This window comes from Epinephelus moara, chromosome 15, assembly GCF_006386435.1.
Source record: "Epinephelus moara isolate mb chromosome 15, YSFRI_EMoa_1.0, whole genome shotgun sequence".
NCBI classification, from domain to species: Eukaryota; Metazoa; Chordata; class Actinopteri; order Perciformes; family Serranidae; genus Epinephelus; species Epinephelus moara.
Window position 1 is genome coordinate 8084089 of NC_065520.1, and position 25359 is coordinate 8109447.

The following is a 25359-nucleotide window of genomic DNA, read 5'->3' on the forward strand; positions in this document are numbered from 1 at the left end:
TTGCAGATCTAAACTGTGGAAGATTGGGATACGCCGCCGTCCCCTCATGGCTTTTTAATCTATTTGTTACAACGATTATTTTAATGCTCAACAGCATGCAGTAAGTGAAACATAGAATGACACACCATATGCTCAGTCAGAGAGTGAGCAGGAGGGGAGGGTATAGCTACCAGTGTATCCACTGAAACATGTATCTGACAGCTCATTTCAGAGCAGTACTTGCAAACACAAGGAGGCAGAAGATGACACAGGGGCACAGCAGCGCTAGTAATGTGCTACACACACACACACACACACACAGATTTTTATGTACACACACCTCCCTCCACTAAAGCAGAAGTTACACCGCAGCTGTTTTTCAGGTCCTCATGTGCCACGTGGTACAAAATTCCATTAAAACCAAATTAACAAGCCCGCCCTCTCTGCTGCGTAATAATAGCGTTGACTTTAACGCTGGATGGAGAGGTCAGTGTGGTGCGCTGCGGTCTGCTCTGCCTTTGGCTCCAGTCTTAGCTGAAGTTGCCTTTAGTGTGAACAGGGGTCAACTTCTGCGCCCTTTATCCGTTACACCATTAATGGTAGAATGCAAAACTGAGACCTAATCAGTGGTTTGGGGCGGCCTCGCTCTACTCCTGGGAATACATTAACTTACAGTCCTCGTCTAAACCGTGCTGCCTCACAGCTCTGGCAGGGAAGGTGAGAATGACCTCTAACCCTGTGCGTAACTCTAGAAATATGGCCCGAGCTCTGGACACTGTCTGGCAGCGGTAAGAGTATCCCTGATTATCTGCCGCAAGTGATAGACACCTCTGCCGTTTTACGTATCAAACCCCTTGAGTTTCAATTACTCATCCTGAGGCAGGCGGGGGGAGGAAGGGTGGGGTGTGGATACAATCTGCTGACTTCATCGGCTGCTCAATGTACGCAAGTGTGATTTGTGATGATAGTTAATGATTTTATGAAGGACATTACTATTGAATTCGAATGTCTCTCTACTGCAGTCTGCACAACATCAGAGACAGTCAACAAAAGAGTGTGGGTATGAATTATTGATAAATGCTAACTATACATGCCTATTACTGTACTTCATCGTTTTCCAAACAAGAATTTACAAACAGAGATTTCTTTTAAAAGAGAGAGAGATTCCACACACATTAAATTTAAAAAGGGAAAACTAAATTTGTAGTGTGTAATGGGAATTTTCACGGAGATTGAACACAATATGCTTGGCTAAACTAGACTGGAATATGAGGCGACAGTAATTATTGCTGATATATTGTTATTAGATGTCAGGTTAGGACTTTTTTTATGGAACAAGATCACAGATTTATAACTACATTTGCAATGACATTGTTATTTTAGCTGTCCTTGTTTTTTATGTAGGAGTTACTTTTCTATTTTGTTTTAAGTGCGGCAATGTGTGTTTATTTTAATTTATGCAGAATGCACATATTAAATTAGATACAGCCTCATTTACATATTTAAACATACAATTTCGGAAAACTTGTAATACAAACAAAAATGTGCTCATTTAGGTAATCAACCGGGGAAGTTTCAATAAGAGATCTATTCAAGGCTGCAGCCATGGAGTCAACGTTGGGGGGGACCAATTTCACAACACATATCTTTTAAGATGTGTTTTTTCTCCTTCTCTCTGTCGGAAATCTCTCCTGTTTATACATCATTCATAGCCTGATTTATTAAACATTTTACTCCTAAAAACATGGCAAAAATGTTTTTTAAATGGCTGTTCACGCTGTTTTCTGAATTATGGAGTGATAACAAGATATATTCAAATTCCCTCTGTAGAAACCTTTGACTCGAACATGTCAACAAAATGAAACAAGAATTTTGAGCCTGGCTTTATCCAGTGTTCAGATTTCTGCTCTGACACCTTTAGTGCCTTCCCTTCAGGTTCCAAAGTACTGTACAGGTTTGAGATACTGTGGGACTGAAATTAGCACTTGAAGGGGATAAAAGCAGAACAAAATGTTCAAAATGTCAGACCTGATTAGCTCTGATCACGTGGGTTGTCACACCCAGTAATCAGAGCTGATACCGAGTGCACTCAGATCCTTTCAGATCCACTCAGGTATTAAATGTATTGACATCAGAACTTCAGGCTTGTGGCAGTAAAACTAGACACTACCCGACCACATCAGTGTAATCTGGATCCAGGCTGGTACAAGCTCTTGCTAGCAGAATGTTTCACATGAATCCAGAGATTCAAGGCCCACACATGAAGGGAAAACATCCTCAGAGTGTCGCTTGGTTAGCATCTTACCTGCGTGACCTTGTCGGTGACATTGTGCGTCCGGTCTTTGACCTTTGGGGCGATGATGGTTTTCTCAGAGGACGGAGGGGAGGGGCACTTCTTCTCATTGTTGGCCTCAGAGAAGTTGAGCGTGATGAGGGGAATCTTGTTGATGGTGCTGTACTTGTTGAGGTTGGAGTCAGACGTGGAGCCGAGCAGGCTGGATTTGATCTGACTGAGCGGGCCTGGTGGAAAAGCGACAGGGGGAGGACGTCATCATTAAAAGTTGCCACATCTTGTAACATCGTTGGGCTATTGTTGATCTAGACGTTCTGAATTGTGGACATCAGTCTAGTGATCATTTGTGATTGTTGTGACATGGGTAGTGAGCATGGGGTGGCCGTTACTTTTGGAGTGAGTTCAACCACAACACAACACGGAGAATACAACAGATACTGAAATATAAACTCTACACCCTCCGACTGACTCGTCTAGGGTGAACAGGCCTTTCAGAGTTTCTCATGAAAAGATAATGAAGAACACTGTTGGCGAAAGAAAAGAATGATTTAATGCACAATCAAGGAATGCAACTCCACACAGTTAGTCCAACCATCTATCGGTCTGATGAAGTGTGTGGAATTAACAAAATGCTCCCACGTCGATGGTCTCTACACGTTCACGGCGTATTAAAAACTGACTTTGAGACATCAACTCCCTGCCTTCTTGTGAAAGCATTCAACAATATGTGACAGCACTACACAAACTGACATGAGGCCCGATGAAAGTGATAAAAAGTGAAAAAGAGAGAACTGCTGATTCAGCCCTGTGAGCCAGCAGGGGAAGGTTACACTGCCCCCCCCCCCTTTTCAAAAAGTACAGTACAGTGATTGAGTGTCAAGGACAGAGAAACAGACAGCTGAGGATGAGAGATTGCATGCACAGCTTCAATGCATGCCACAGTAAGGATACGTCATTGCAGTCATGAAAAATAACTTCAAAAGGAAAAGCCAAAGCCATACCCCCAGCCATCCAGGAGCGAGACACTAGCAAACCAGGAGAGAGAAGAAATAGGGGGTAAAGGAGAGAGTGGGAATGTGGAGGGGTGGTTGGATTGCAGGGTCAGTAGTCATGGATACAAGTTCATCAATCATATTATAGCATTTATTAAGGAAACTAAAAAAGAAGGAAGGATCGTTATGTCAGTGACAGCGTTTGAATTTCACGGACAAATCAGATACTGGATCTAGAGAGGGCCATCCGTTTTGTTGCTTTGGCCACCGTAGTTAGCAACCTCTCAGTGTTTTTACTGGTTTAACTCACTAAGTCTGTTTGTTGAGGCAAGGAGGAGACCTCTGTGGATAATCTGGCTCCTGGTTAAAATCTTGTGAATGTTTGGTAGGGTTGGGTATCGTTTGGGGTTTTTCCGATATCGGTGCTGAACCGATACTTTTAAAATCGATACCTCAAAATATGGTGGTTGAAAAGTGGCACAAATGGGCCACCTTTCAGAAGTGTGTGAGTATTTTGTATAACAGTTTAAAATTATAATAAAAACAATGTTTTCATTTATTTATTGCTGAGGCAAATTAGAAATACCTAGAAATAAATAGGTATATGAACTCTATTAACAGTTTTAAAATATAAGAAAAAACACTTAACAAATTAACATTACAATAATATTAACTCTATGAAAGTCCGGTCTCTGTAGGCAGCCCAGGCTCTGCAAATGGCAAAAAAACCCAAAACATTTGGGTCCAGGCTGTACCAACCAGCCAGCGCGAGACCAGCGAAAGCAAGCACACACACATGAACGCGGTGCCCAGAGAGGCAGTTACAGCCACAGGCTACAGTGAGGCTAAAAACAGAGTGCAAATGACGTTTTTCCAAACAACTTTTTATGTCGGGGCTTCAGGACACTTAGATCACTACGGATGAGCAGTATGGAGATATTTTGTGGTTTCAATTTTGTGTTTTTGGACGTTTGAATCTGGGGCGCCATAAGCCTCCTTTAGGTGGAGTTGTGTTGCTACCCTCTCTCCCCTTGGATCTCAGCAACTGTTGTGAGGACTCTAAAACTTGACCTGATCCTCCATCGGCATGAGGGTGAGTAGATAATGGGTGAATTTTCATGTTGGGTGCACTATCCCTTGAACAGGTGTGTAAATCAAGGGTAACTAGCAGCTATCGCTTGTTCATGTGACAGAGTCACGGAGGAGGAGGGGGGGAGGGGGGAGCTAGCTCCGTTATGTTTGATAACATTGTTGAACGTAAACAGAAGTGACGCCCAACAGTGCTTAGCGTGCCTTTAAATAATAATATACACTCAACAAATGAACGAATGAATGAATGGTTCTGTAACGTGTAACGTCAAATAGAGGGAGACAAAGCATTTAAAAAAAAAAAAAAAGAGCACCGAAAGGAGGGACCGTAATGTGCGTTTTGTTTCGGTCTGGTAGGTATCAGTTGTATAGGTACAGGTCCATATAAGCACCGACTTTCGGTACCCAACCCTAATGTTTGGATAAGAAAAAAAAGGAGAAATAAGCTGAGCGCACGTTAGCAGATGCTGGGCAAGCGGCCCTTCTGTGAAACACTGATCAGTATCGTGAAACTGCTCTATTCATTGTTTTACCGGTTTAAATTCCCTGTTTTGGAGAGGAAGAGACCTTTGCAGATAATTCAGCTCCCAATAAAAAACTTTTTGAACAATGAACACTGACAGAATTCTAAAAATCTGCAATCCTCACTACTAGATGCCCCATAAATCCACCCTGAATTTTACAGACTGCTCCTTTAATGGCTGTATTGAGAGTTAAACTAATGTTATATACAGCCCCTGGACAAAGCCATATCTGTTTAGAGACCAATAGCAATGAAAACAAACGTGCACATTTAGATAAAAACATCAGTAAACTCTACTTGTTAACAGTTATAGTGGGACTTGCGATGTCCATCCCATTAACTTAGAAAGAGCATCAATGTCTGGCATCGATGCAAAATTCAAATGCTGTCACTGACATGATGACCCTTATTCTTTGTTAGTGTCCTTGGCATTTATCAGGAAATAGAGCACTTTGGCAGCTCTGTGTGTAGATTTACATACTGTGATGCTCATCTTACAAAGCATTTTGGGAACTCTTCATTTGATCCTAAACACAATTAACCATAAATGCATTAAGTTATAATCTATGTGATAATGCTGTGAAATGCATGCAAAATCAGCACTGCTACAAGTCCTTTGCAATTTAAATTACTATGGGAAAAGGACGAGTGTGAGCATATCGAATTTCAGTGGAAACACAGTCAGGTTTCTGTTCATTCACTAAGACATGGCAACAAGGAACCCAAGGTTTCACAGAAGAAAACAGAGGCTACAGACTGTGGGAGGGATCATCTCATAAAGCTTCATTGATTTCTTTTCAATGAACAAAAGCAGGAGAGAGATGTATTGCTTCATGCAAGCGCGTGCAGAGGTCAGTGTGTTGTTTTAACTGAGCCTTCCCCTGGGCAACTGGCTTGGGATCAGCAGGTCATGTGCACTGAGACCAAGTCATTTAGTGCTGTGCCAGTGTTTTAAGGCTCCGGCCCAAGACCTTACAAACACAGGCGTTGCACTCAACATAAACCTCGGTCATGTGGGGAATCTCATGCAACAAGCAGGCTTTGTGCAGCTTATGTTATCCAGTAGACATGCTAAACTTTGACAGCTCAAGATGCAGCAGGCTGCTGTTTGTTACCTTTAATATTGCGACCATTGTCTGTGATGGCAGCAACACAGCATCGGAGAAGAAAGAAGAAGTGTAGTGAGGGGAGGTGAGAGAGGAATTTCTGGTGCCTCCATGATGACAAATGGGGACTGGCATCAACCCCCCGCTACTGTCCCCATGAACAATTCATTACTATGAAGTAGACATATTACTGTGTCAGCCACTGGGAGCTATTTGAATGAGGATTGTAGATAAGGCTATGGGGGTAGACTGATTGGCCTGAAGGAAACGGCCAGTCTGGGGCACTTTTACCCTCATCCAAATGAGGGCCAAAAGGCTAATGAGTGATTCAGACTCAAGGGAAGATCAATAGCACACAGTGTAGATGGTGACTCAGTATAATACTGATTAAGAGGCTGGCATGCCACATCTCGAGTCTCCTATTTTGGGACCACAGGGAGTTTGGTCATTAATACAGCCAAATTATACTGAGTGTTTGTCACAAGTAATAAAATCCTTCATAAGTCCCTTATTGTCAAATACAACAATTGGGGTACTGTGATCACAACTCACTTTTTTTTATCACTGGGCAATTAGTGTTTTTGTTAGAGCATTGCTCATAAACCATGCACATAAAGGACAAATACTGTACTTCATAAAACTTCTTTTTTAAGATCCCCTCGGTCCCTCTCACTTAAAAAAAAGTTTAACTACTACACTGAAAAGTCTTTTCACAGTGAATGTGCACTGGAGGTTTCAGGTTTCCATATCAAACTTGTAAGCTGAGCACTGGACCACAATTGACTTTCAAATTAGTTATGTTATGTCACACAGTCCTTTCGTATATCCATGTGTTATGTAAAGATTTGAGGTGAGCACAGATAAACTTTCCTCCGTCAGTGGGTTAATGTAGAAACAATCTTTTAGTGTCAAACTCTGCAAAATGTCCGAGTGACATAACACAACTTGAACTATAAAGTGGGACACGCCGCAGATAAAACAACTGCAGTATTTGTTTGAAACTCAAATTATCTGGTGTTTCCTAAGTTTTCCTGGAAGTGAGAACTAGAGGGGGTAAAGGGGATATTAAGTCATTGATAGGGGACCAAATGAAATTCATTACCTTGAACAAATGACAGATTTCTCTGGGTTTGAACAGTGTTGGAAACATTTGGGATAATGCAAGTACACAGCTCAACACATATATAACATAGATCTAGTCGCTTTTAGACATTTTAATGAGGAAACGTTACAGGTTATACCTTTAAGGGCATAGTACAGCAGAAAATTCCTACCTTCACTTGCGTGTCTGTCCCTGAACGCCATCTTGGAGTTGGACCCAAAGCCTTCCATGTCATGTACAGAGGAGGCTCTGCGAATACTGCACACACTCTCTCTGGAGGCGGTTGGAGTGAGGCCCGGGATTGACGGAGCCGCAATGAGCGTGTCCTCATTGCTCTGGTGCTGGGTCTGGGTGATGGACTGGTCTGGGTATGTCCGATCCCAGGGGCCCTTGGGCGACGAGTGGTCCAAAGGCCCGGACACAGGGGTGGAACAGTGGCTGGGGCCGATGAGGGCGCGGGTGTCATTGGCGTAAGAGGGACTGCAGCTCTCGCGGGTGGTGGGAAGTTGGTAGTCGCGTGTAGCCACCGAGCCATCGCTGTGGCGAGGAGAGTCCACCAAGACGGCATCGGGGTCTTCCTGGGGCAGGGACTGCTTGCTGATGCCCAGAAGAGGTAAGGCCGGGAATCGGAAACGAAATAGTCTCCCTTTCCCTGACGAAGACAAAGACAGAGAAATGAGAATGAGATTACTGTCATCTTATTTCACACTAACACTTTTGGAAGACCAGTTTCACTGTATATGGAGTGCCTCATGCCACCATACACTAGGAGACTTTGGAAAGACCTTCTCACATCTGAAGATAATGTGAGGTTTGAGTCACACACTCTAAGATTTCGCAAAGACTCAGGATCATGCACGGTCACAACAGCTGGATTCCTTTTGAGATTATTTCCCATCCTGTTTCTTTAAAATATTACACCAAACTCCCTTTAAGAAATATGACATATTACCAATTTGTTACGTGTCTGCAAAACACATAACTCTGGCTACTTTAGCTAGAAAGCCTCCCCTGAGTCCCCTCCTTGTTTGATGTCCACTGGTTTGCTACTTCCTGTTTGGTGCTGGAGAGAGTGCAGCATGAGCCAAGACTAAAAACTTTCATCAAGACGGGAAAAACACTGACTTAAAACAGGTCAGACTGAGTTTTATGACCACCTTACACCAACTCTTGGGTCACAAGAGTGTGAACCAACTGGGGTTAAACTTGTGATTTTATTCCAGCATTGGGAATTTGCATGTGACAGCGACATCACTTGAAAAGGTGTTTGGTGTAAAGCCGGCATAAGGGCAACTGGTAAACACATCAACATAAATACTAAGACAGTGGATAGCTGTGTCATTCAGTTATTGTGAAGAAGCTATTTGACTGCTTTGAGACCAGAAACAGTGTGTATGGTCGTTTTTAATGAGACAGTGGGATTGACATAACCCCCGCCGACCTTGTGTTGTGTTTTCATGGTGTGTTTGTAGCAGAACTTGCTAGCAGTCTACAATTTCCCTGCTGATATCTTGTACTTGTTTGCCAGTAGCACGGTGAAGCCTGCCAATGCAGCTATCTTAAAAAGACCCTGGCAGATCAAAACAAACGCCCGTTCTGCCTCAGGCACTAGTTCAATCTTCAATTTCCTTCAATTATTCATGGAGGAGGACATTTGGTGAAATATTATAATGGCAGTAGTGCGTTGAGTCAGTGCTGTAAAGGATAATGTGCAGGGATTTAATGAGTGATTGATAGCTCCTGGGGAGATGATAGGGAATGTAACACAAAGTGTTGACAGGAGGTAGTTCAGAGGAAATTTTATGCAAGAAAAAGTAAAGAAACACAAGAACAGAGTTAAGTTTAGTGTGAAGTTAAAATTAAGACTATGCTATATACACACAGCACACATCCACACACACCATTCATAAATAGTCACGTGTACTTGCATCTAACAATATCGGCAAACATACCATGAGAGAGACTGCACAGGATTTCACATATGGACCGCAAACTGCGGCCTGCATGTTGTGAATCATTTAGACGGCTGAACATATGCCATACATATCAGAGTGCTGTCTCACTTCTCGAAAACAAGTCTCACTGCCACGAGGCGCAGTGAAAACTAAGTCCCTTCATAAAATCATTACAATATAAACAGGCTGCACACACTTGAATTCATGAAACAACCACACCATTATGTCCCCTTTGTGTATTTGCTTGAACAAATGCAATGCTCTGCTACAACATCTGCAAAAGTGGAGCAGCTGAGGACGCATTCAGAGACACAATAGGTGGTAAAATAAAACATAAAGTGAATGTTTGAAGCTCAGGAGGGAGCAGCGTGAATCTTTATCTTTCTCATTACTCCTTGTATTGCGGTGAGACTGAGAGGGAGGAGAGAGAAGGAAAGTAATTTTAGACACACTGCTCCGAGTCTTGTTGGGTCAGAGTAGTGTGTTTAAATTAAATCTCTATCCGGATGCTGATGATGCCAGAAATGATCATTAGCCTTTAACTGGGGATTCAGGGCTGAATCTGAAGTTAGTGCTCAAATCCACAGCACAGTGTGACTAAACACGTGGTTCATCTTAATGAAGATGAAATGCAGTTGAATTGGCATTTCGTTTCTGCCAAAGAATTGCGAACAAAGTTCTGTTTCATCTGAGCTCTCTGCTTTGAGGCAGATAAGACTGCTGATCAAAAATACCATCTGATTCATCAGTCTGAAGCCGATCCCAAACCAGCAAACCCAATTTATATTCTAAAGAGTCTGTGCGTAGCATGGCCCTGTTTAGTGGGGCTGACTCAAACACTTTTCCCTCCAAAGGAAAACTGTTTTGCAATCACACAACCGCAATACTACAAAATTGACATTTTTTCCAATTAATCAAGCAGCTCGAGCATTTCACATTTCCGGCAGTACGATTTAAACACACGCCTCAACTCTTAAAATGACACCTCAGAAAAATAATGAATGGTAGCTCATGAAGACTCACACACTCAGAGCTGTGTTTCTAATTACTGCGCCTAGAGGATAAACATATACCCCACAAATCTTTTAATTAGCTCATAATTCAGTCATGCATTCATGCTGCGTGCTGACAACATTGTGTGTAGCTATATTTAATTGTGATATTGAAAGGGCTGAACCGTGCAGGAATATGCTGCCCTTTGAGTGCTGTTACCGCGTTGTGTGTGTGCTCACTCTCACTCCCTCTCCAAGCCTCTCATTCTTTCCCTGCAAAAACTCACCAGCGGCTTTACACAACCAATGGACGCTCAGTGGCCCTTGTTGCTATGATACGGGATAGTAATATTTGCATTGAATATTAATTGGGCCTTCAGATCCCCATGTTGGGGAGTGAAATGTCTTTCTGTAATGTGAGCATGATTCAGATGTCAGGGAAAAGTAGAAAGAGAACAATAAACCTTCATCCTTTGGTAAAAGCGGCACAAAGACGGCTTTGTATCCTTTTGTTTCTGTCTCTTGTTCTTGTGATTCTGCTGACGTTAAATGAATAAAAAGCAACAGTGCAGTAAAGGCGCTTATTTACTGATTTGCATGAAGGGTTGTTTTACCTTAAGGAGTGTTTACCTGGGCTCCCAGACCTCCTATTACTCACCAGCTCTGGAGAATAACATGGGTAATTCTGCTGTGTCCCCACTTTGCCCCACACTCATTTACACAGAGAGAAAATTAAAGTATGATTGCAGTGAGCCTGGGTTAGTAGCAGTTTTTATTTATTATGGTATTTTTCTTAATTAGACAAGTGCCAGCAGAGCGTGACAGTAAACATGAGGAAAATGGAGGCAGCATCGTATGCACCTTCTTCACACGTAGAAATAAAACACACCTGCACACCTGACTGGCAACATTTTAGCCACTGATGGTCTTCTTCAGGTGGTTGAAACATTGTCACCAAACATTAAATCTATCTTGGAAATGATTCCCCATTGCCCGCAGGATGGAGCAGAGAGAACAAGACTCACAGCTGCTGGTGTGTCTTTTAGGCAGCCGACCTGTCCTGAGGGATGCACTCGGCTCTGTGGAGCTGGTGCAAACACCTACACCTACAATGTATGTGAAGTTCCAGTTTAGGGGTTGCTAAGTTTTTGTAGCAGGAATGAGCTTTAAGAGGGCAGTAAGCTGATGCGAAAATGGCTACTATGATGAGCTGGCAAACAGCCCAGGCTTTTATTTGATTCAGTCACTGAACTCAACTGGCGTATATTCGGGACAGGCGTCGACATGGGACTGCCCTTTAATTCCTTTGGCACAAAATCACATTGTTAATCTAAACCTGTAGGAATATTACTTATATAAAAATTAGGCTATTAAATAACATTTCAATTACAGATCATTTATTTGATCCAGCTCCAACAGACAGGCTGTTGTGATGAAAGAATTTCCCTCGCAGTGATTTAGGGTGGCTCAACTGTGCAATATATGGTACTACTGCCATTTTTTCAAATTAATTTGTGAATAAGAGGCACAATAAGGGGCACAGCGTTTTTTCAGCTGAGACGCTTTGGTTGCATCTGGTTGCTACGATACAGACTATCTGCTGAGGGTGAAATGTGGGCACAGGGTAGAGTACTTGCTCTGGATGAAGGGAAGGCTGAAGTACACCGAGAGACAGGACGGACCCATCACTCTATGTGAGTTCAGTACTAATTTCTCCTCCACTACTGTCACTCAGAGATGTGACAGTGGGTCTTTGTGGTAGGGTATCTGTCCCGCCCCTTCTCCACTGTGATTGGATGGCTGGGTAATAAGTGACAGTGATGAGCGGCTGCAGCATTTTACCCAAAGTGGAATATTTTTCTACTTTTTTTTTATTTCTTAGGCACATCATGTAAATAGTTCTATGTGAAAGAGTCAAAAGGTGTTTGAGAATAACTTCTTGAAAGTTTTTATTAGTACTGATAGGACAGATTCAGGACTTAAAGTAATTTCTAACAGCTAACAGTTGGATCCCACAGGAAGCTTGGATTGTAAGCATTGTAAATTTCAATGGAAGATATCGAGCTAAACTGTATGGAGTGTGTTTGGCTGGAAGAGTCTTAGTAGATATTTTATTACACCTACTCAGAAGTCTCATCACTCAGGCTCTTCCAGCTGCCCGAGAAATTGTGGCTTCCAAGCAAACCACTACCACTTGTTTTGGGCCTGTCCAAAAGTAAATGCTTTTTGGCATTAGTGACTATATTTGGGACAAAATTTACATTTACGTGGGATGAACTCCTTTTTTGGCTTAAAACAAAATACTTATTTGGAATACTGAGTGTAGCTGCTAAAAAAGCAATTATAAAGAAATTGCTTAAGCCAGACACCCCATGACTGAAAATTGGTTTGGTATCATTTATGAAACATTTGTAATGGAAAAATAACCTGTTTAATGAGGCTTCAGGAAATTAAATTGAAAGAAATGGAAAACATCCCTCTTTTGTTTAAATTGGTTTATTCAACTCTTTACTATTTTTATTATTCATTTCTCTCAAATGAAAACCACCCCATGTACTATGTTTGTGTTTTATTACTACATTGAATAAACCTTAAAAAAAAACAGTCTCACTCTGTAAAACTACCTAACTAAAGATGACTGAATCTCGTTATTAAGTGAAACCAAATAAAGGAAAAATAAATAAATCCCACCGCTTTTCCCTTTAAACTGGCAATCTAGAGCTGTAGTCAATAACAATGCCATTTCTTTTGTGTATGTGTGTCTCATTAATGGATCTGTGGAAGTGGCTCTGCCGGGAGAATCCAAGATCGTGGCAGAATGGATGGATCGTCCCTGAGCGGTTAAGGCAATCGATGAGCAGCACCGATTGGCTGCTCATCCCCCAGAGGGAGTTGAGATAATGCAACACATGGATCATCCCCTCACACAGTCTAAAGGCAGCTGCTCCTACACACACTATAGAGTTGCTCCTGCACCATGGGTTTCATTGAGTTAAATTTACATCTGTAGCAGTTTGTTCATCTGTGATGTTCACTTAAATTATGCAGAGTTATTCATGATCTGTGACCTCTGTCCATCTGCCAGTTCGAAAATGCACTACTAGGTCTCTGGAGTTAACTGAGTAAAGGCTATGATGAAATGAGGCTGAGAAATACCAACTCTCTCCGGTAATCCGTGCGACGGCAGAGGTTGCGTGTAGGCAGAGAAAGAGAGAGACGGTGTCCAGCACCGAGACTCAACCTTGTAAACAAATCTGGACCTCACCACCACATTTGCAGGGATTCCCACTTAGATATTCAGATAGGCATGAATAGACTGTAACTCATAGAGTCCTGCTCCATCAGGGACTGCCCTTGTGCTCTGGCAGAGCAATTAGCTCCCATAGAAAAGTGAAAGAGGAAGGCCTTATCAGTGACACTGACACTCTTGCACACACACTCACAAATTGAAAAGCTTATACGTTCACGCATGGCTTCACAGGAGTCTGAGTGTACGCACAATCACACAGTGCACACAAACACACACACGGACAACACTTGCTTATATACTCAACACACGCATTCCCACTCTTTCCACCACACACCCCATGAGGCATGCAGTCTGTTAGGGCCTCATCCAATTACAGTCATCTAGAGGTGACCTCTGGTCCTCCATGCTGCTGCCTTATATGTCGCAGACAGAAGTGGAGAAAGAGAGAGACACAGAAGAGAGAGGAGGCATCAAGAACATGCTGGAGAGCACCGCAGGGGAATTGCATTATACACTATTATACCGACAGCTCTGGGAAGAGTGCTCTCCAGCACTGCTCCAGTAGTTCATCAGGCCATCCTGGCAGGCTATGAGCTATAATTGGGCCAGACCTTTGAGATGATGGCAGGCTAACACATCAGTGTCTGCTAAACGCTGGTGTCAACATGCCAACGGAGCTGTCTAGCAGGGAATTCCTGCGGTGCACAGCTGCAAGTAGAGATGAAAGCACAAGGTGGAGGGCGCTACATGATGTGTCTGGTTTTAAGAGTTATGCTACAGAGGCAAGACACTAAACAAATGTATCTGTTAGCATTGAGCAGGGAGAGCAACAATAGTAATAGGGCCATGTCAACGAGAGGCACAACTTGATGTGGGAAAAGGTCACACGTAAAAGGTCATGAGTGGCTGTGACATTACTATCACTCCCTTTCTTCTTCCTTGCTCTTCCAATCTTATCATGGGCCAACTTCTCTCTGGGACTCGGGTTCACGCACCACACATGAGAAAAGAAGTGCTTTTAAGGGAGAACTACACCTATTTTCAGAGTTCATACATGTTATTCCTATGGTCTAAGACAGTCCAGCATGACTACTATGGAGCACGCTAGCAAGAAGCAGCCAAGAGCGTGGACGTAATAACTGTGCGTGGAGCCCTTTGACCTTCTAGCGTAAGTGACATGGGTAGTAACGATATCTCATCACAAGTGGTCAGCTTGTGGGCGCATGATAGTCATAGGTGTGAACAGCGATGTGTCTTGGTTGTTCACTCTGTACAGATCACCAAAATGCATGTTGATACCAGGTGTAAACAGGTTCACAGATGACACTGAGAGCACCCAGGGGATTGTTCTGGGTATATGGGTACATTTTCTATTTCAAAACTGAGGGCACCACAATAGAATAAAGCTCACTGAAAATAGAAGAGCACGAGTCCACAAAATCAGGCTCCCATTCATTGTCTAGGGAGCAGCTCCAGACTTCATACATGATGACATCACAAGTTTAAGACTTAATTCTGTGGTTTCTGGCTTTGAGTCGCTCATACTCACAAATATTATAAATAACTTTCCTAAGCCATGGAAATAACATATTGGGTGTCTTAATTTAGGTGGCGGTTCCACATCGAATGCCACGTGTCATGTTGACCCTCCAGCCCTTTTCTGCCTGTACTCACGTTGGTCAGCTTTGGATGGTGAGGTGTGGTTGAGTCTGTTCAGTGAATCGCTGCTCCCTTCATCCAGGATGTAATCGAAGTTCAGGATGAACATCATGACCACGCCCTCCTCGTTCTTCACAGGGATGATATGGGTGGCGCACAGGAAGTTTGAACCTAACCAACAGAAAATTAAAGTTAGACATGGGTAATAAACTTTTGTTTTGTGTTCACTTATAGAAACTCAAAATTCTGTGCCCCATTAATCTAAAAGAAAAACCTGCCTCATTTAAAATTCACAACTTAATATGTTTCTGTGCAAAACAAACAAAAAATGATCAAAGACTCAAAGTACCAGAACAGCTTTTCAGATATAGTACAGTTTGACCCTGAAGCTTTCTATTAACACTCTTTGACATTCAAACATCTTATTTCAGATAACGCTCTGTGCGCAGAAAGGCCTGGCAGCGAAATGAGGGTGAAAAGGTCAAGAGGTCCGCTGAGAGGAAAGCCTCTGGAGCTGAATGATTTCATATATCCAGACATGCCCCGAGTCTGTCCTGCTGCTGGGTACAGTACTGCACAGTTCAGTACAGTCAAACACAGAGAAACATCCATTCACCTCAAGTTAACATTAAACAAGCTCCATGCAAAATTTAGAGCATAAGAGCGTCTGCACACAGTTCTCAACATGGAGGGGGCTGGGCCTGCGATGGGACTAAGTCACTGCTTGGCAAGTCACAAGTAAATCTCAAGTCTTTGCAGTCAAGACCCAAATCAAGACCGAGAAGTCCCAAGTCCTACATTTTGAGCTTCAAGTCCTAAACAAGTCATGATGCACTCCTCACCAAACCTTTTAATCTCTGGGCTTGGAGGAAGGTATCAAGTATTTTCAAGTCAAAATGCTCAAGTGCAAGTGAAGTCATGAGTCATTGGTGTTAAAGTCCAAGTGGAGTTGCAAGTCTTTTTGACTCTGTCAAGTCGAGTCTTAAGTCATCTGTGACTTAAGTCTTGCCACATCTCTGCTAGCAGCCAATGGTGCTTACTACAGCTGCCCCTTGAAAGTCAGAGATTTGACTCATCAGTCGGAGACCCTCAGTTGACCCTCAGATTTGCTTCAAGTCGAGCAGTCTGGGTGTGCTGTGCAGTATACTTAAATGTCCCCAGATTATGCTGCAGAGTGAACGCTCTTGACTTTCACGCTCCTCTTTGGTACGGATAGCTGGAGACGTGACGCAGCGGCACAGAGGAGTTGAAACTCTCCACTGAAAGGCCCCAAGATAACATTATCTCCTCTCTTTTGCCTGGAAGTGACAGATACTTAATACAACACAGTTACTGGCTTTTGTTTGATATCTAGTGTCGATAAAAAATGTTGTTGCACATTTACGATCCGCCATTATTGCCCTTAGCTTGTTTACTACATTACTTGATGCTGCTGTCACACTGAGCATCCCACTGAGCCCTGTTCAAACTTTCAAACTTTATATGAACAAAAAACAATTGTTGGGTACAGCCCTAGTGCTAACAACATGAAAAGTGCTAACAACGGCAACAGTGATGACATAGCTAATGGTGTTAACCAGGTGGAACCAGAGGGTGGGCACTATGCTTCCATGCCACTGCCGCCCTGATACCAGCTGTAACCGCCTTATGGGCACAGTGCAAAGCAGCGGTGACAAACTGCAGAGGAGCTTGGATTACAACCCACACGGAGGTAGCGTGACTTCATTCTCTGCTCAGGACACCATTATTCCACTCTATCTTTACATAGCAAATAGTGGTTTGCTGCTCTGAATATTGCATGCAGAACTTGCAATGCCTTATCCAATTACTTCCATACTGGATGACATACAAAGTCATCACTATGTAACATGAATAACAATGCCCACACACAATGTATGTTTGATATGTATTTCCCCAAAATACAGCAGCCAGAAAAGTTTCTCCCTTCCTATCACTCTCTTTATGTTCTCAGTCTCATGGAAAAAATGAATTGCTCTCAGTTAAACCCCAATTACTGTATTAGAGTTGCCGATGGCTCCGCAATGGGAGGTAAATTTAATGCGGCCCTGCTTGCTGCTAATGCCTCGTGTCTAAATGTTCCTAATTTATCAAACAGCAGACAAGAGGTTAACAGAGATGAAACAGAGATGGTGCGCTCTTCGTACCAGCTGTCTTTTCCTTGGCTTCCAATTTAATATTACCATTCAGAAAAAAAGATAAAGAGACAAAGATATTTTAGGTTTGCCAGACTTTAATAAAAAGTCTAAACAGTGCTATCTCTGGTTGCCAGCACTGGCTAGATGAAATGTACAGAAGCTGTGACCAGGAGCACTGGTGTAGAAAATGAAATGTATATTAAGTTTTAAATAATGAACATGGACATCTCTGGAAGATGCTCTCCCGCACATTAGGCTCTAAGTCCTGCTGTCACCAGGAGGCTATTTATAGCTCACCCAGCAGGCACCCTGCCTACAGCATTTCTTTTCTGGGGGAACACAGACACACAGACACACACTGCTGCACAAGCACATTCAACTGCAATTAAGACTCTTGCAAATGTATGCGTGCTTGCAAGTATGCATGCCACTGCGCGCACACACACAGACCTACGCAGAGAAAATAATTGCAGAAAACCAGTCTTCGGTCATTTTCTCGTATTGTTTTGTCAGCGTTCAAAATCGCATTGTGCAGCAATATTACAAACCAACTGCTCCACTACACTGGAGTTTGATTTATGAATTGTGGAGCCCTAATTCTGCGAGTATAAGCAGTAACCTACCCCTAATAGTACATCAGTGTCACAGAGAGTGGATGGAGCCATTCATTTCATTTATTTATTTATTTATTTACAGGGTTACAACAGCTGAAGGCAAGTTCAATTTAACACTTTTAAAGCCTTTTTCTAATGCCAGTCGAAATGACATTTAAGACCAATTTTACAACAAATAAACATGAACCAACATAAATTATTCAGGGTTGGGACAATTTTGCCCAAATATTTATTGTATCATAAAAGATGGCTTTTTTAGGTGAAATATTCATGAAATTCTACCTTGCATTTCTTAGCATTTTAAGACTTCCATTTAAGACATGTCAATACCAATTAAGGCCTTCTTTTTAGATTCATGAATTCCAAGCCTATTAAGACTTTTTAGGGAGGCCTGTTTTACAGTTTTTTCTACCTTTAGTGACAATTTGCAAAAGAAGTCATTCTCCAAGTGGAGGTGTCTCTCTGCTTTTAATGGTTTAAGGTATATTCTGCATACTGTAGCTAAAGGGAATACATATTGTAACAAAAACAGGGCCTTGAGTGTCAGTACAAGTTAGTAGATTTAAGAAAAAAGGCTTCCAGGTTTTGGGGATACAATTCAGATGATCTTGTGTACTAACCTAATTCTGACAAATGACATGATTTACCCCTTACTAGCAATTCTGAATTATTGCTATTCACTACAACAGACCTTGTAAGTAATAAAAAAAGTCATTAACTTTTATGTCAGCACCTCATCTGCAGGCAATTTGTTGATACGAAAGAACAAAAGTGTCTGTTTTATCTCCTTAACCACAATGAGCAGAAACGACAATAACAAGTGTCCCATTATCTGAAATCCTGACAATTCACTTTGTTTGAAAATTAAAATTAAAATGATCAAGTCCGTCTCCATGGAAACAAGTGAGCGCTCTGGAGAAAAGCAAACTCCCTATGCCAAGTAGGATATTAGTTTAATTTGTCTCCAGCACAGAGCGACTTCAAGATGTTTCTCAAATGAAATGAAATCTTCATTGTGCTGAAGACATCTGCCAGTTTGTGGAGAACTCTAACAAAGTAAGAGAAATTTCCCTTTCAAACTCACACTACTCACACTTCCTGTTTGTAAAGATTAATAATTAATACAACCAGCAAAGATGGAGCTTCTCTACAGTGTATGCACCATCATACATCAGCATCAGGGGCCATTTTCCGGTACAGTATCGAGAGAAGCTTCAGCCAAAGAGGATAAATTCATAATGATTGAATGTCTCCCTATGGACAAATTTAATGGCTGAGTGTGTGTGTGTGTGTGTGTGTGTGTGTGTGTGTCAGGCCAAACTCACTAATGCGAAATAAATTCCTCCAAAGTAGAGAACTTGCACACACACAGACACATGCATGCACATCATTAAGAAAAACGTGCTTCACATACGTCCAGCACAAGCACATAAACTCATAACACATGCACACTACAGAGAGAGTGCTTTGTGTGTAACCTCCGCATGCCTCAGGAGGGGACATAACCCCAGCTTTGTAAAGCAATCTGTGTGCATGTTAGTGTGTGTGTGTGAGTGTGTTTGCGCATGGGGGCATGCTCTAAAAATAAGCCGCTTGGAAACTATGGGCATTTATAATTCATAGGAGTTAAGTATTATGTTCTAGAAAGCATAATGGTTGGAGTTGTTTAGGCAATATAAGAATGAGAAGAGGCTCGATGGTTGTGTGCGCGTGCACGTGTGTGTGTGTGTGTGTGTGTGTGTGTGAAGCAGATGACGAGCAAGGGACAAGGATAGGGAGATACATATCAACTAATCAGGTTGTGTAGAGAAAGTGTGTGTATAGATTTCTCACATATTATATCTAACCTATTACTGTTAATGACTATTTCTTGGTTCATCATCAGGTTAATCAATGTTCTTCTATGCATGTGCCGCCATTTAATGTCACACTGTTTTGGAAAAATCTGAATTTGACAGAGAAAACGCATCTCAACAATACATAACAGAGAGGTGCTGTGTTTGCTTACATCATGCGTAGGTGTGTGTAAAGAGGGGCATATGGTATATGTATGTCAGGTCCAAGTCCAAGTGGAAGTGTGTGTGTGCATGAGTGTGTCTTTTGACTTGCATGTCGCGTTTATTTGTGATATAATACTGCATTCATAAGTAAAAATGATCTCCTTATCTGTATGAGCCAGAGTGGACTGGATTCATTTTGCCATTTCTCTCAGACATACAGACGTGTGTCATGAGGCACAACAGCTGAAATCAATTTTGAAGTACAATAAATTTGTTAATACCGATACCAATGTTTAAAACAAAATTTTTGCCAACAGCCAGTACTGATACTGATGTTTGTATATTGTTGGTAATTTTGTTTTTGTTATTGTTTACTCCCCACACTTGGGAAACAAAGAAATCTACACTAAAAAAAAAAAAAAAAAAAAAAAAAACAGAACTGTTTTAAAGTAGCCTAATTAAGCCCTTCTTTACACTACCTTTGAATGCGCATGAAAAACATCTTTAGCTTAAATTATAAAAAAAAAGACATGCTTCAAAAGCATTTTTACTAAATCTATCATAATATCCATTTAATATTGCTGTGAAAAGATCAACACATTTCTCCCTTAAACAACCTCAAACGCATCGTAAGTCAGCTGATTGTCCTGGCCACTGGCTGGTAACAGCTTACAGCTCTCCTCCTGCCGATTTTAATACAGATAAATTGTTTACAATGTCGCATCATAAGGCAAATACAAGGGGGTGCTTCCTGGCATGCCTATAGTGAGTTTAATGCGTTTAAAGTTTAATCTTCCCAAAGGTGTCCTGTGGAAGATCTCTGTTCATCGAACACATGTTCTATTGTTCCCGAGGCAGCAGGATACCATTAGTTTCGAGCCCTACCTTTTAGCCTGCGCAAAATTGATGTGACACTAGGGGTGGGCGATATGGCCCCAAAAATAATATGATATATATATATATATATATATATATATATATATAATTAATTTAAAAAAAAATAGTATTGCAACAAAATAAGTGATATAGTTTGCCTTAAAAAATTCAATAAAAACTAAAATGATCTCCCATTTCTTAAGTTTGGAAACAACAATAGTATCTCAGAGTGAGATTCAGATTCTGTATACATTATTAATAGTTCAATAGTTCAAGATTAAAATCTACCACAAATTACACATTTAAACAGCTCCCAAATACAAAAAATGTACCCTGGGATCTATATATATAAATCAACGAGTGATTTTCTTCTCTTTTGGCAAAATCCTAAATGCTTGAGTTGTTTTGTTTTTTTTCCACCTGGACCTTTAAGCTCTGCCATTTCTCCTCTAATCATCACGCTGTAACCTGTGACAGGCTGTTGTGCTACCAGAACTATCACACATTCACATCTATGTAGTTTCTGTCGAGCCGCAAGCATCATATAGGTTTACATTACCAAAGGTTTAATCACATGACCTTACTGACTCCCCGTGTGTTCACAGCGAGAGAGGAGAAAGAGAGAGAGATGCTGTGCTGCTGCCAGAGGAGCCGCTGACTGAGTTCCCACTGCAGGGAGGGTAACTCGCGGTAACTCGCTCAAAAGGGTCTGAGAAGTCCGGAGCGGTTCAAAAAACATAAAGGACGCCCAGGCCTAACAACACCACAGTTAATTCCACACAACCGAAGCTGATTCTCTTTTTGGATACACCGCAGAGCCAGTGATAATTTTGCTGTCAGCCATGCTTGTTGTTGCCATGGGTAACAGCATGATGTCAATATGTTAACAAGTTGAAATATCGCGAGTATCACAATATGAATTTTTCATATGATATTAAAAAATACACCAGTGTTATTGTGAACGAGATGATATGGTACACTCCTATGTGACACAACGGATAAACGTCTCTCACAGTCATTGGTGAATGTCATTTTATTTGGTGTTGGCAGTCATCATGGAGAATATTAGCAGACACCGATGTTCAGCCAGTACATCGGTGCATCCCTATCTATGAATACTATTTGTTTTCATTTCCCTCTCATTTGCTTCAGTCACTTTTTCTCTAACTTTTTCTCTCCGCGTCCTTGTCTGTCTTTCTCCTCCACTGTTAATAAATCCACCCCAGTGCTCATTTGTTTTCTTCTTCCATCGCTGTTTCTCTGACCATCCCTGGTTCCCTCTTCAGTTTCAGTATGCCTGCTCTCCCTATGTGTGCACGTCTCTCTCTCTGAGAAATGAAATAGCTGCCCAGGTCCTCTGCAGGAAGGCCACCTGACGTGTTATAAGTGGACAGATCAAACAGATCCCCGGTGCTGCTGCCGATGCAAATTTCTGCCAGTCTGCCTGCATATCCTGCCTCAGCGGAGGGTCAAAGACAAACACACACACACACGCATGCACACACACACACACTCTCACGCAAACAGAAATAACATTTACATTTCTAAGTTGCACACTGGCATAGAGACAGACAACCATGCACACAAGCACGCGCACACAAACACTAATGAGGTTCATGGATCTGAGTTCAGCACACTCCAAAACAGGCACAGACAGACTCTGGCTCACACACACGCACACACAGGCGGTCACACACAGCCTGCCGGCAGCATTAATTAGCAGAATGTTCTCTGTCCAACTAAATCTAATAAGCAGGCAATGGAGCTGGTTTACATGGTGCAGTGTAATGAGAGAACGCACCTTTGAAAGGAACTAAAACAGCTTTAGTCAGAGCATCTCTGACCTGAATATTTATGGGGAGCTGCAGAGCAAAACGTAGTTAAGCATCCTAATGTGATACATCAGGTGCCATCTTCTTTAGAAATACATTTGGAAAAAAACTGACCTCCTCCGTCTTTCAAAAAACAGCATGACTCAGCAGCATTCTCCTTCGTAAATCTACAGTCATGGATGGATGGATAAAAACAAAAACACACACAAAATCTGTTCTTTTTGAGTCTCTAATCCTCCAAGGACGGCAGCTGGAGGAAAGTGCTGACTCGCAATTTGAGAGGGAGGTAAATAATCTCAAACTTTGGCAAGGTGAAAGTGAGTTGAAAAACACAAAACTGCCAATCACCCGCACAAACAACCCGAAATCCAGAGTCAATCTTATATATAACAGCCTGTTAAGGCTGCTGCGTTGCTAGCGCATTGTTGCTCTTGCCCGGTGTGTCAAAGTCAAGCCACACATGCCTTAAGCCTGAGTGGAAATGTGGGTCTTATTGATTTAAACATTTTCCGCTCGGCTTCATTTCCTCTCTGACCGCTGCACGGCCTACCTGGATTAATAGGGCTACCTGGTAATCTGGTGCTACACAGATGGCTCGGCAGGATGACAGCACAGTGTGGCACCAAGTGCGTACACAGAATATGCCAAATCACAGTATGCTGAGGGGTGCTTTAATGCTGTTACACCAAAGCTGCATTATTTAGTGTCATCTCTATTGAACACACTGCTACACTGATGCTGTGTAGAGTCAGTTTGTACTCTGACCAACCAAAAGATTATAAAAGGCAGGTCCGCACACACAAAGTCACCTCCATGCCTGTTTGTTTTGGGCCAGATGTCTCGCCAATAAACTACTTGGATGACTGGTCCAACCAAAGACATTAGTCATGGAATAAACACAATTATGTGTGCAGACATACAGAAAAATGTGGCTACTCATCCAAAACGTACTGGAGAAACAAACACAATGAGTGTGACGTTTTCATGCATGAGATTTATTTTGGCGTGTTTGACCTTGAGGTTTGGACTGGACGCAGCACCACAGTTGGACCCCGAGTTCAGACGAGGACACTGTATCTCGCACTGATACACCACTGACCAACTGTTCCCACAGAGTTGTGTCTTCATTACACGGAGCAATCCAATACACCCTCACCACACACACACATACACACACACACCTATGAAATTAGCTCCCTGCTCACCTCAGTTCACTCACCCTGAGCCTCCCCATTCTTTTCCTAAAGTTATATTAATTACACCCTATCAAGGCTGTGTCAGTTCCACCTCATTTTAAGCTTGAGGGCTCACTACTCCTCTGTGGTAAAGGTGATGCACATATTCCTCTCACTTTCATTTTGCTCTACTCATTCATTCATAGTTAAGCTAAGTAGTCATGTGTTTGATTTTGTTTTCTGTATTTTTTATGGAGATGAGGTTTAAAAATTTCCACATCTCACTTGTGTTAGTTCCTTACTGGACAGGGATTGGCTCCAAACTAGTTTTGATGTCATAAATCCTGCAGGCACAGTATGTACAGTTCTTAAACTCAGATTCAAGGTGAGCACAAAAGCTTCCCCTCCAGCAGAGAAATGTGAAAACAGCCTTCTGATGTCAAACGGTGCTCATATATCATTCTGCACAGCGAAGCTCAAACTTCACAGTAACAATAAGCACAACACAGTTTGGAGTGGCGGGGGACTTAAAGTGAAAACAGCAATAACACAATGTAAAAATATTCCTACATTTAAAATTCTGCTTGAGTAAAAGTACAAAGTATTACCAGAAAGACTTGTACTATTTAAAGCAAAGCTGCAATGATTAGTAGATTAATTGATCAATCAAAAGAAAATAATCAGCAACATTTTTGACAATCGATGACCACATCATTAAGCAAAAGTGGCAAATGCTTGATGGTTTCGATGTTTAACTTCTTTGTTTGTTGACAAGAAATTAATGATGATTTCACCTTGTGCTGTAGTATAATGTCACAGTTTACTGAAGTTTAATTTTCCCCAAAAAATCATAAATTCATTGTGGAAAGAATATGCAGATTAATTAATAATGAAAACAGTTGTTACTTGCAACCCTGACATTAAGTTTCAATAACAAATATACTTGTTATACAAAAGTGTCCCCTTTCAGAGTGTTAACACCAAACTGCAACCTGTGAGGCTGAAAAATGAGATGTCCAAAAAATGCAGTTCCTCTAATGGCCACTTGAGGCTGGCTCCAAAACCAATTCAATCCCCATAGGCCCCCATGTTAAAAAGTCCAACTTTACTGCAAAAATAAACATGTATACAGCCTGGTACAAAAATGTTTTTGGTCTTTATAGCTAATTTATCACTCACCTGTTTAAATGTTATCAAGTATTAAAAGTTATGCATAATTAAGGTTAAGGCTGCATTTGAGTGACGGGTGGGTGCCATCTGTTGACAGGTCTCTAGCACAGCAACAATGGTGGTTAAGTAACACAACCATGGCGTAACCTTTGATTCAGAGTGTAAGCGTAGCCGCAGCTGTCGCTATTTCATTGTGTTTTCAGTTCATGAAAGTTAAATGTTGCGTTGTCACGGCTAAAAAACATTTAGTTGCACTAAAAGACCCTCTAAGGAGTAAGATAGCTTTTTCCATTAAGCACATTTTGTGTCAATGGTTTTAAGCTTGTTTTTCACTCACGAAAATTAGCATTAGCATTATCACAGTTAACTGTAGCTGTAAATGCACTCTGCTAAATAATGCAGCGAGCATTATGCGTAGCTCCAGCGTTTCGTCCAAATATGGTCATTTCTGTCTCCAAAAATCCAAGATGGAAGGTCAAACAAAACTTTAGGGGCTCTCCTATTAGTTTTGTTGCAGGAAAAGTTACAACTTAGTCATCAGTACATGGTTACCTCATGTAAACCTGTTATATGAAATAAATCCAGGGCAAATTATA

The 25359-nt window shown here is 41.7% G+C and overlaps 1 protein-coding gene across 6 annotated transcripts in view; it reads right to left on the bottom strand.

Annotated features, from left to right (window-relative positions):
• kcnh7 (potassium channel, voltage gated eag related subfamily H, member 7) overlaps positions 1 to 25359 on the bottom strand; it is a 92267-nt gene that overhangs the window by 39820 nt on the left and 27088 nt on the right. For 4 of the 6 annotated variants that reach the window (XR_007571113.1, XR_007571112.1, XM_050063101.1 and 1 more), the window contains exons 3-7: positions 14956 to 15111; positions 7257 to 7736; positions 5992 to 6012; positions 3274 to 3297; positions 2285 to 2499 (exon numbers count right to left, since the gene is read on the bottom strand). Coding sequence is in view for 4 of the 6 variants with exons in the window: in XM_050063101.1 (XP_049919058.1) it covers positions 2285 to 2499; positions 3274 to 3297; positions 5992 to 6012; positions 7257 to 7736; positions 14956 to 15111 (896 nt within the window). In the remaining 2 variants the exon portion in view is untranslated. The remainder of the gene's footprint in view (positions 1 to 2284; positions 2500 to 3273; positions 3298 to 5991; positions 6013 to 7256; positions 7737 to 14955; positions 15112 to 25359) is intronic. The other 2 variants (XM_050063102.1, XM_050063103.1) reach the window with 2 other exon arrangements.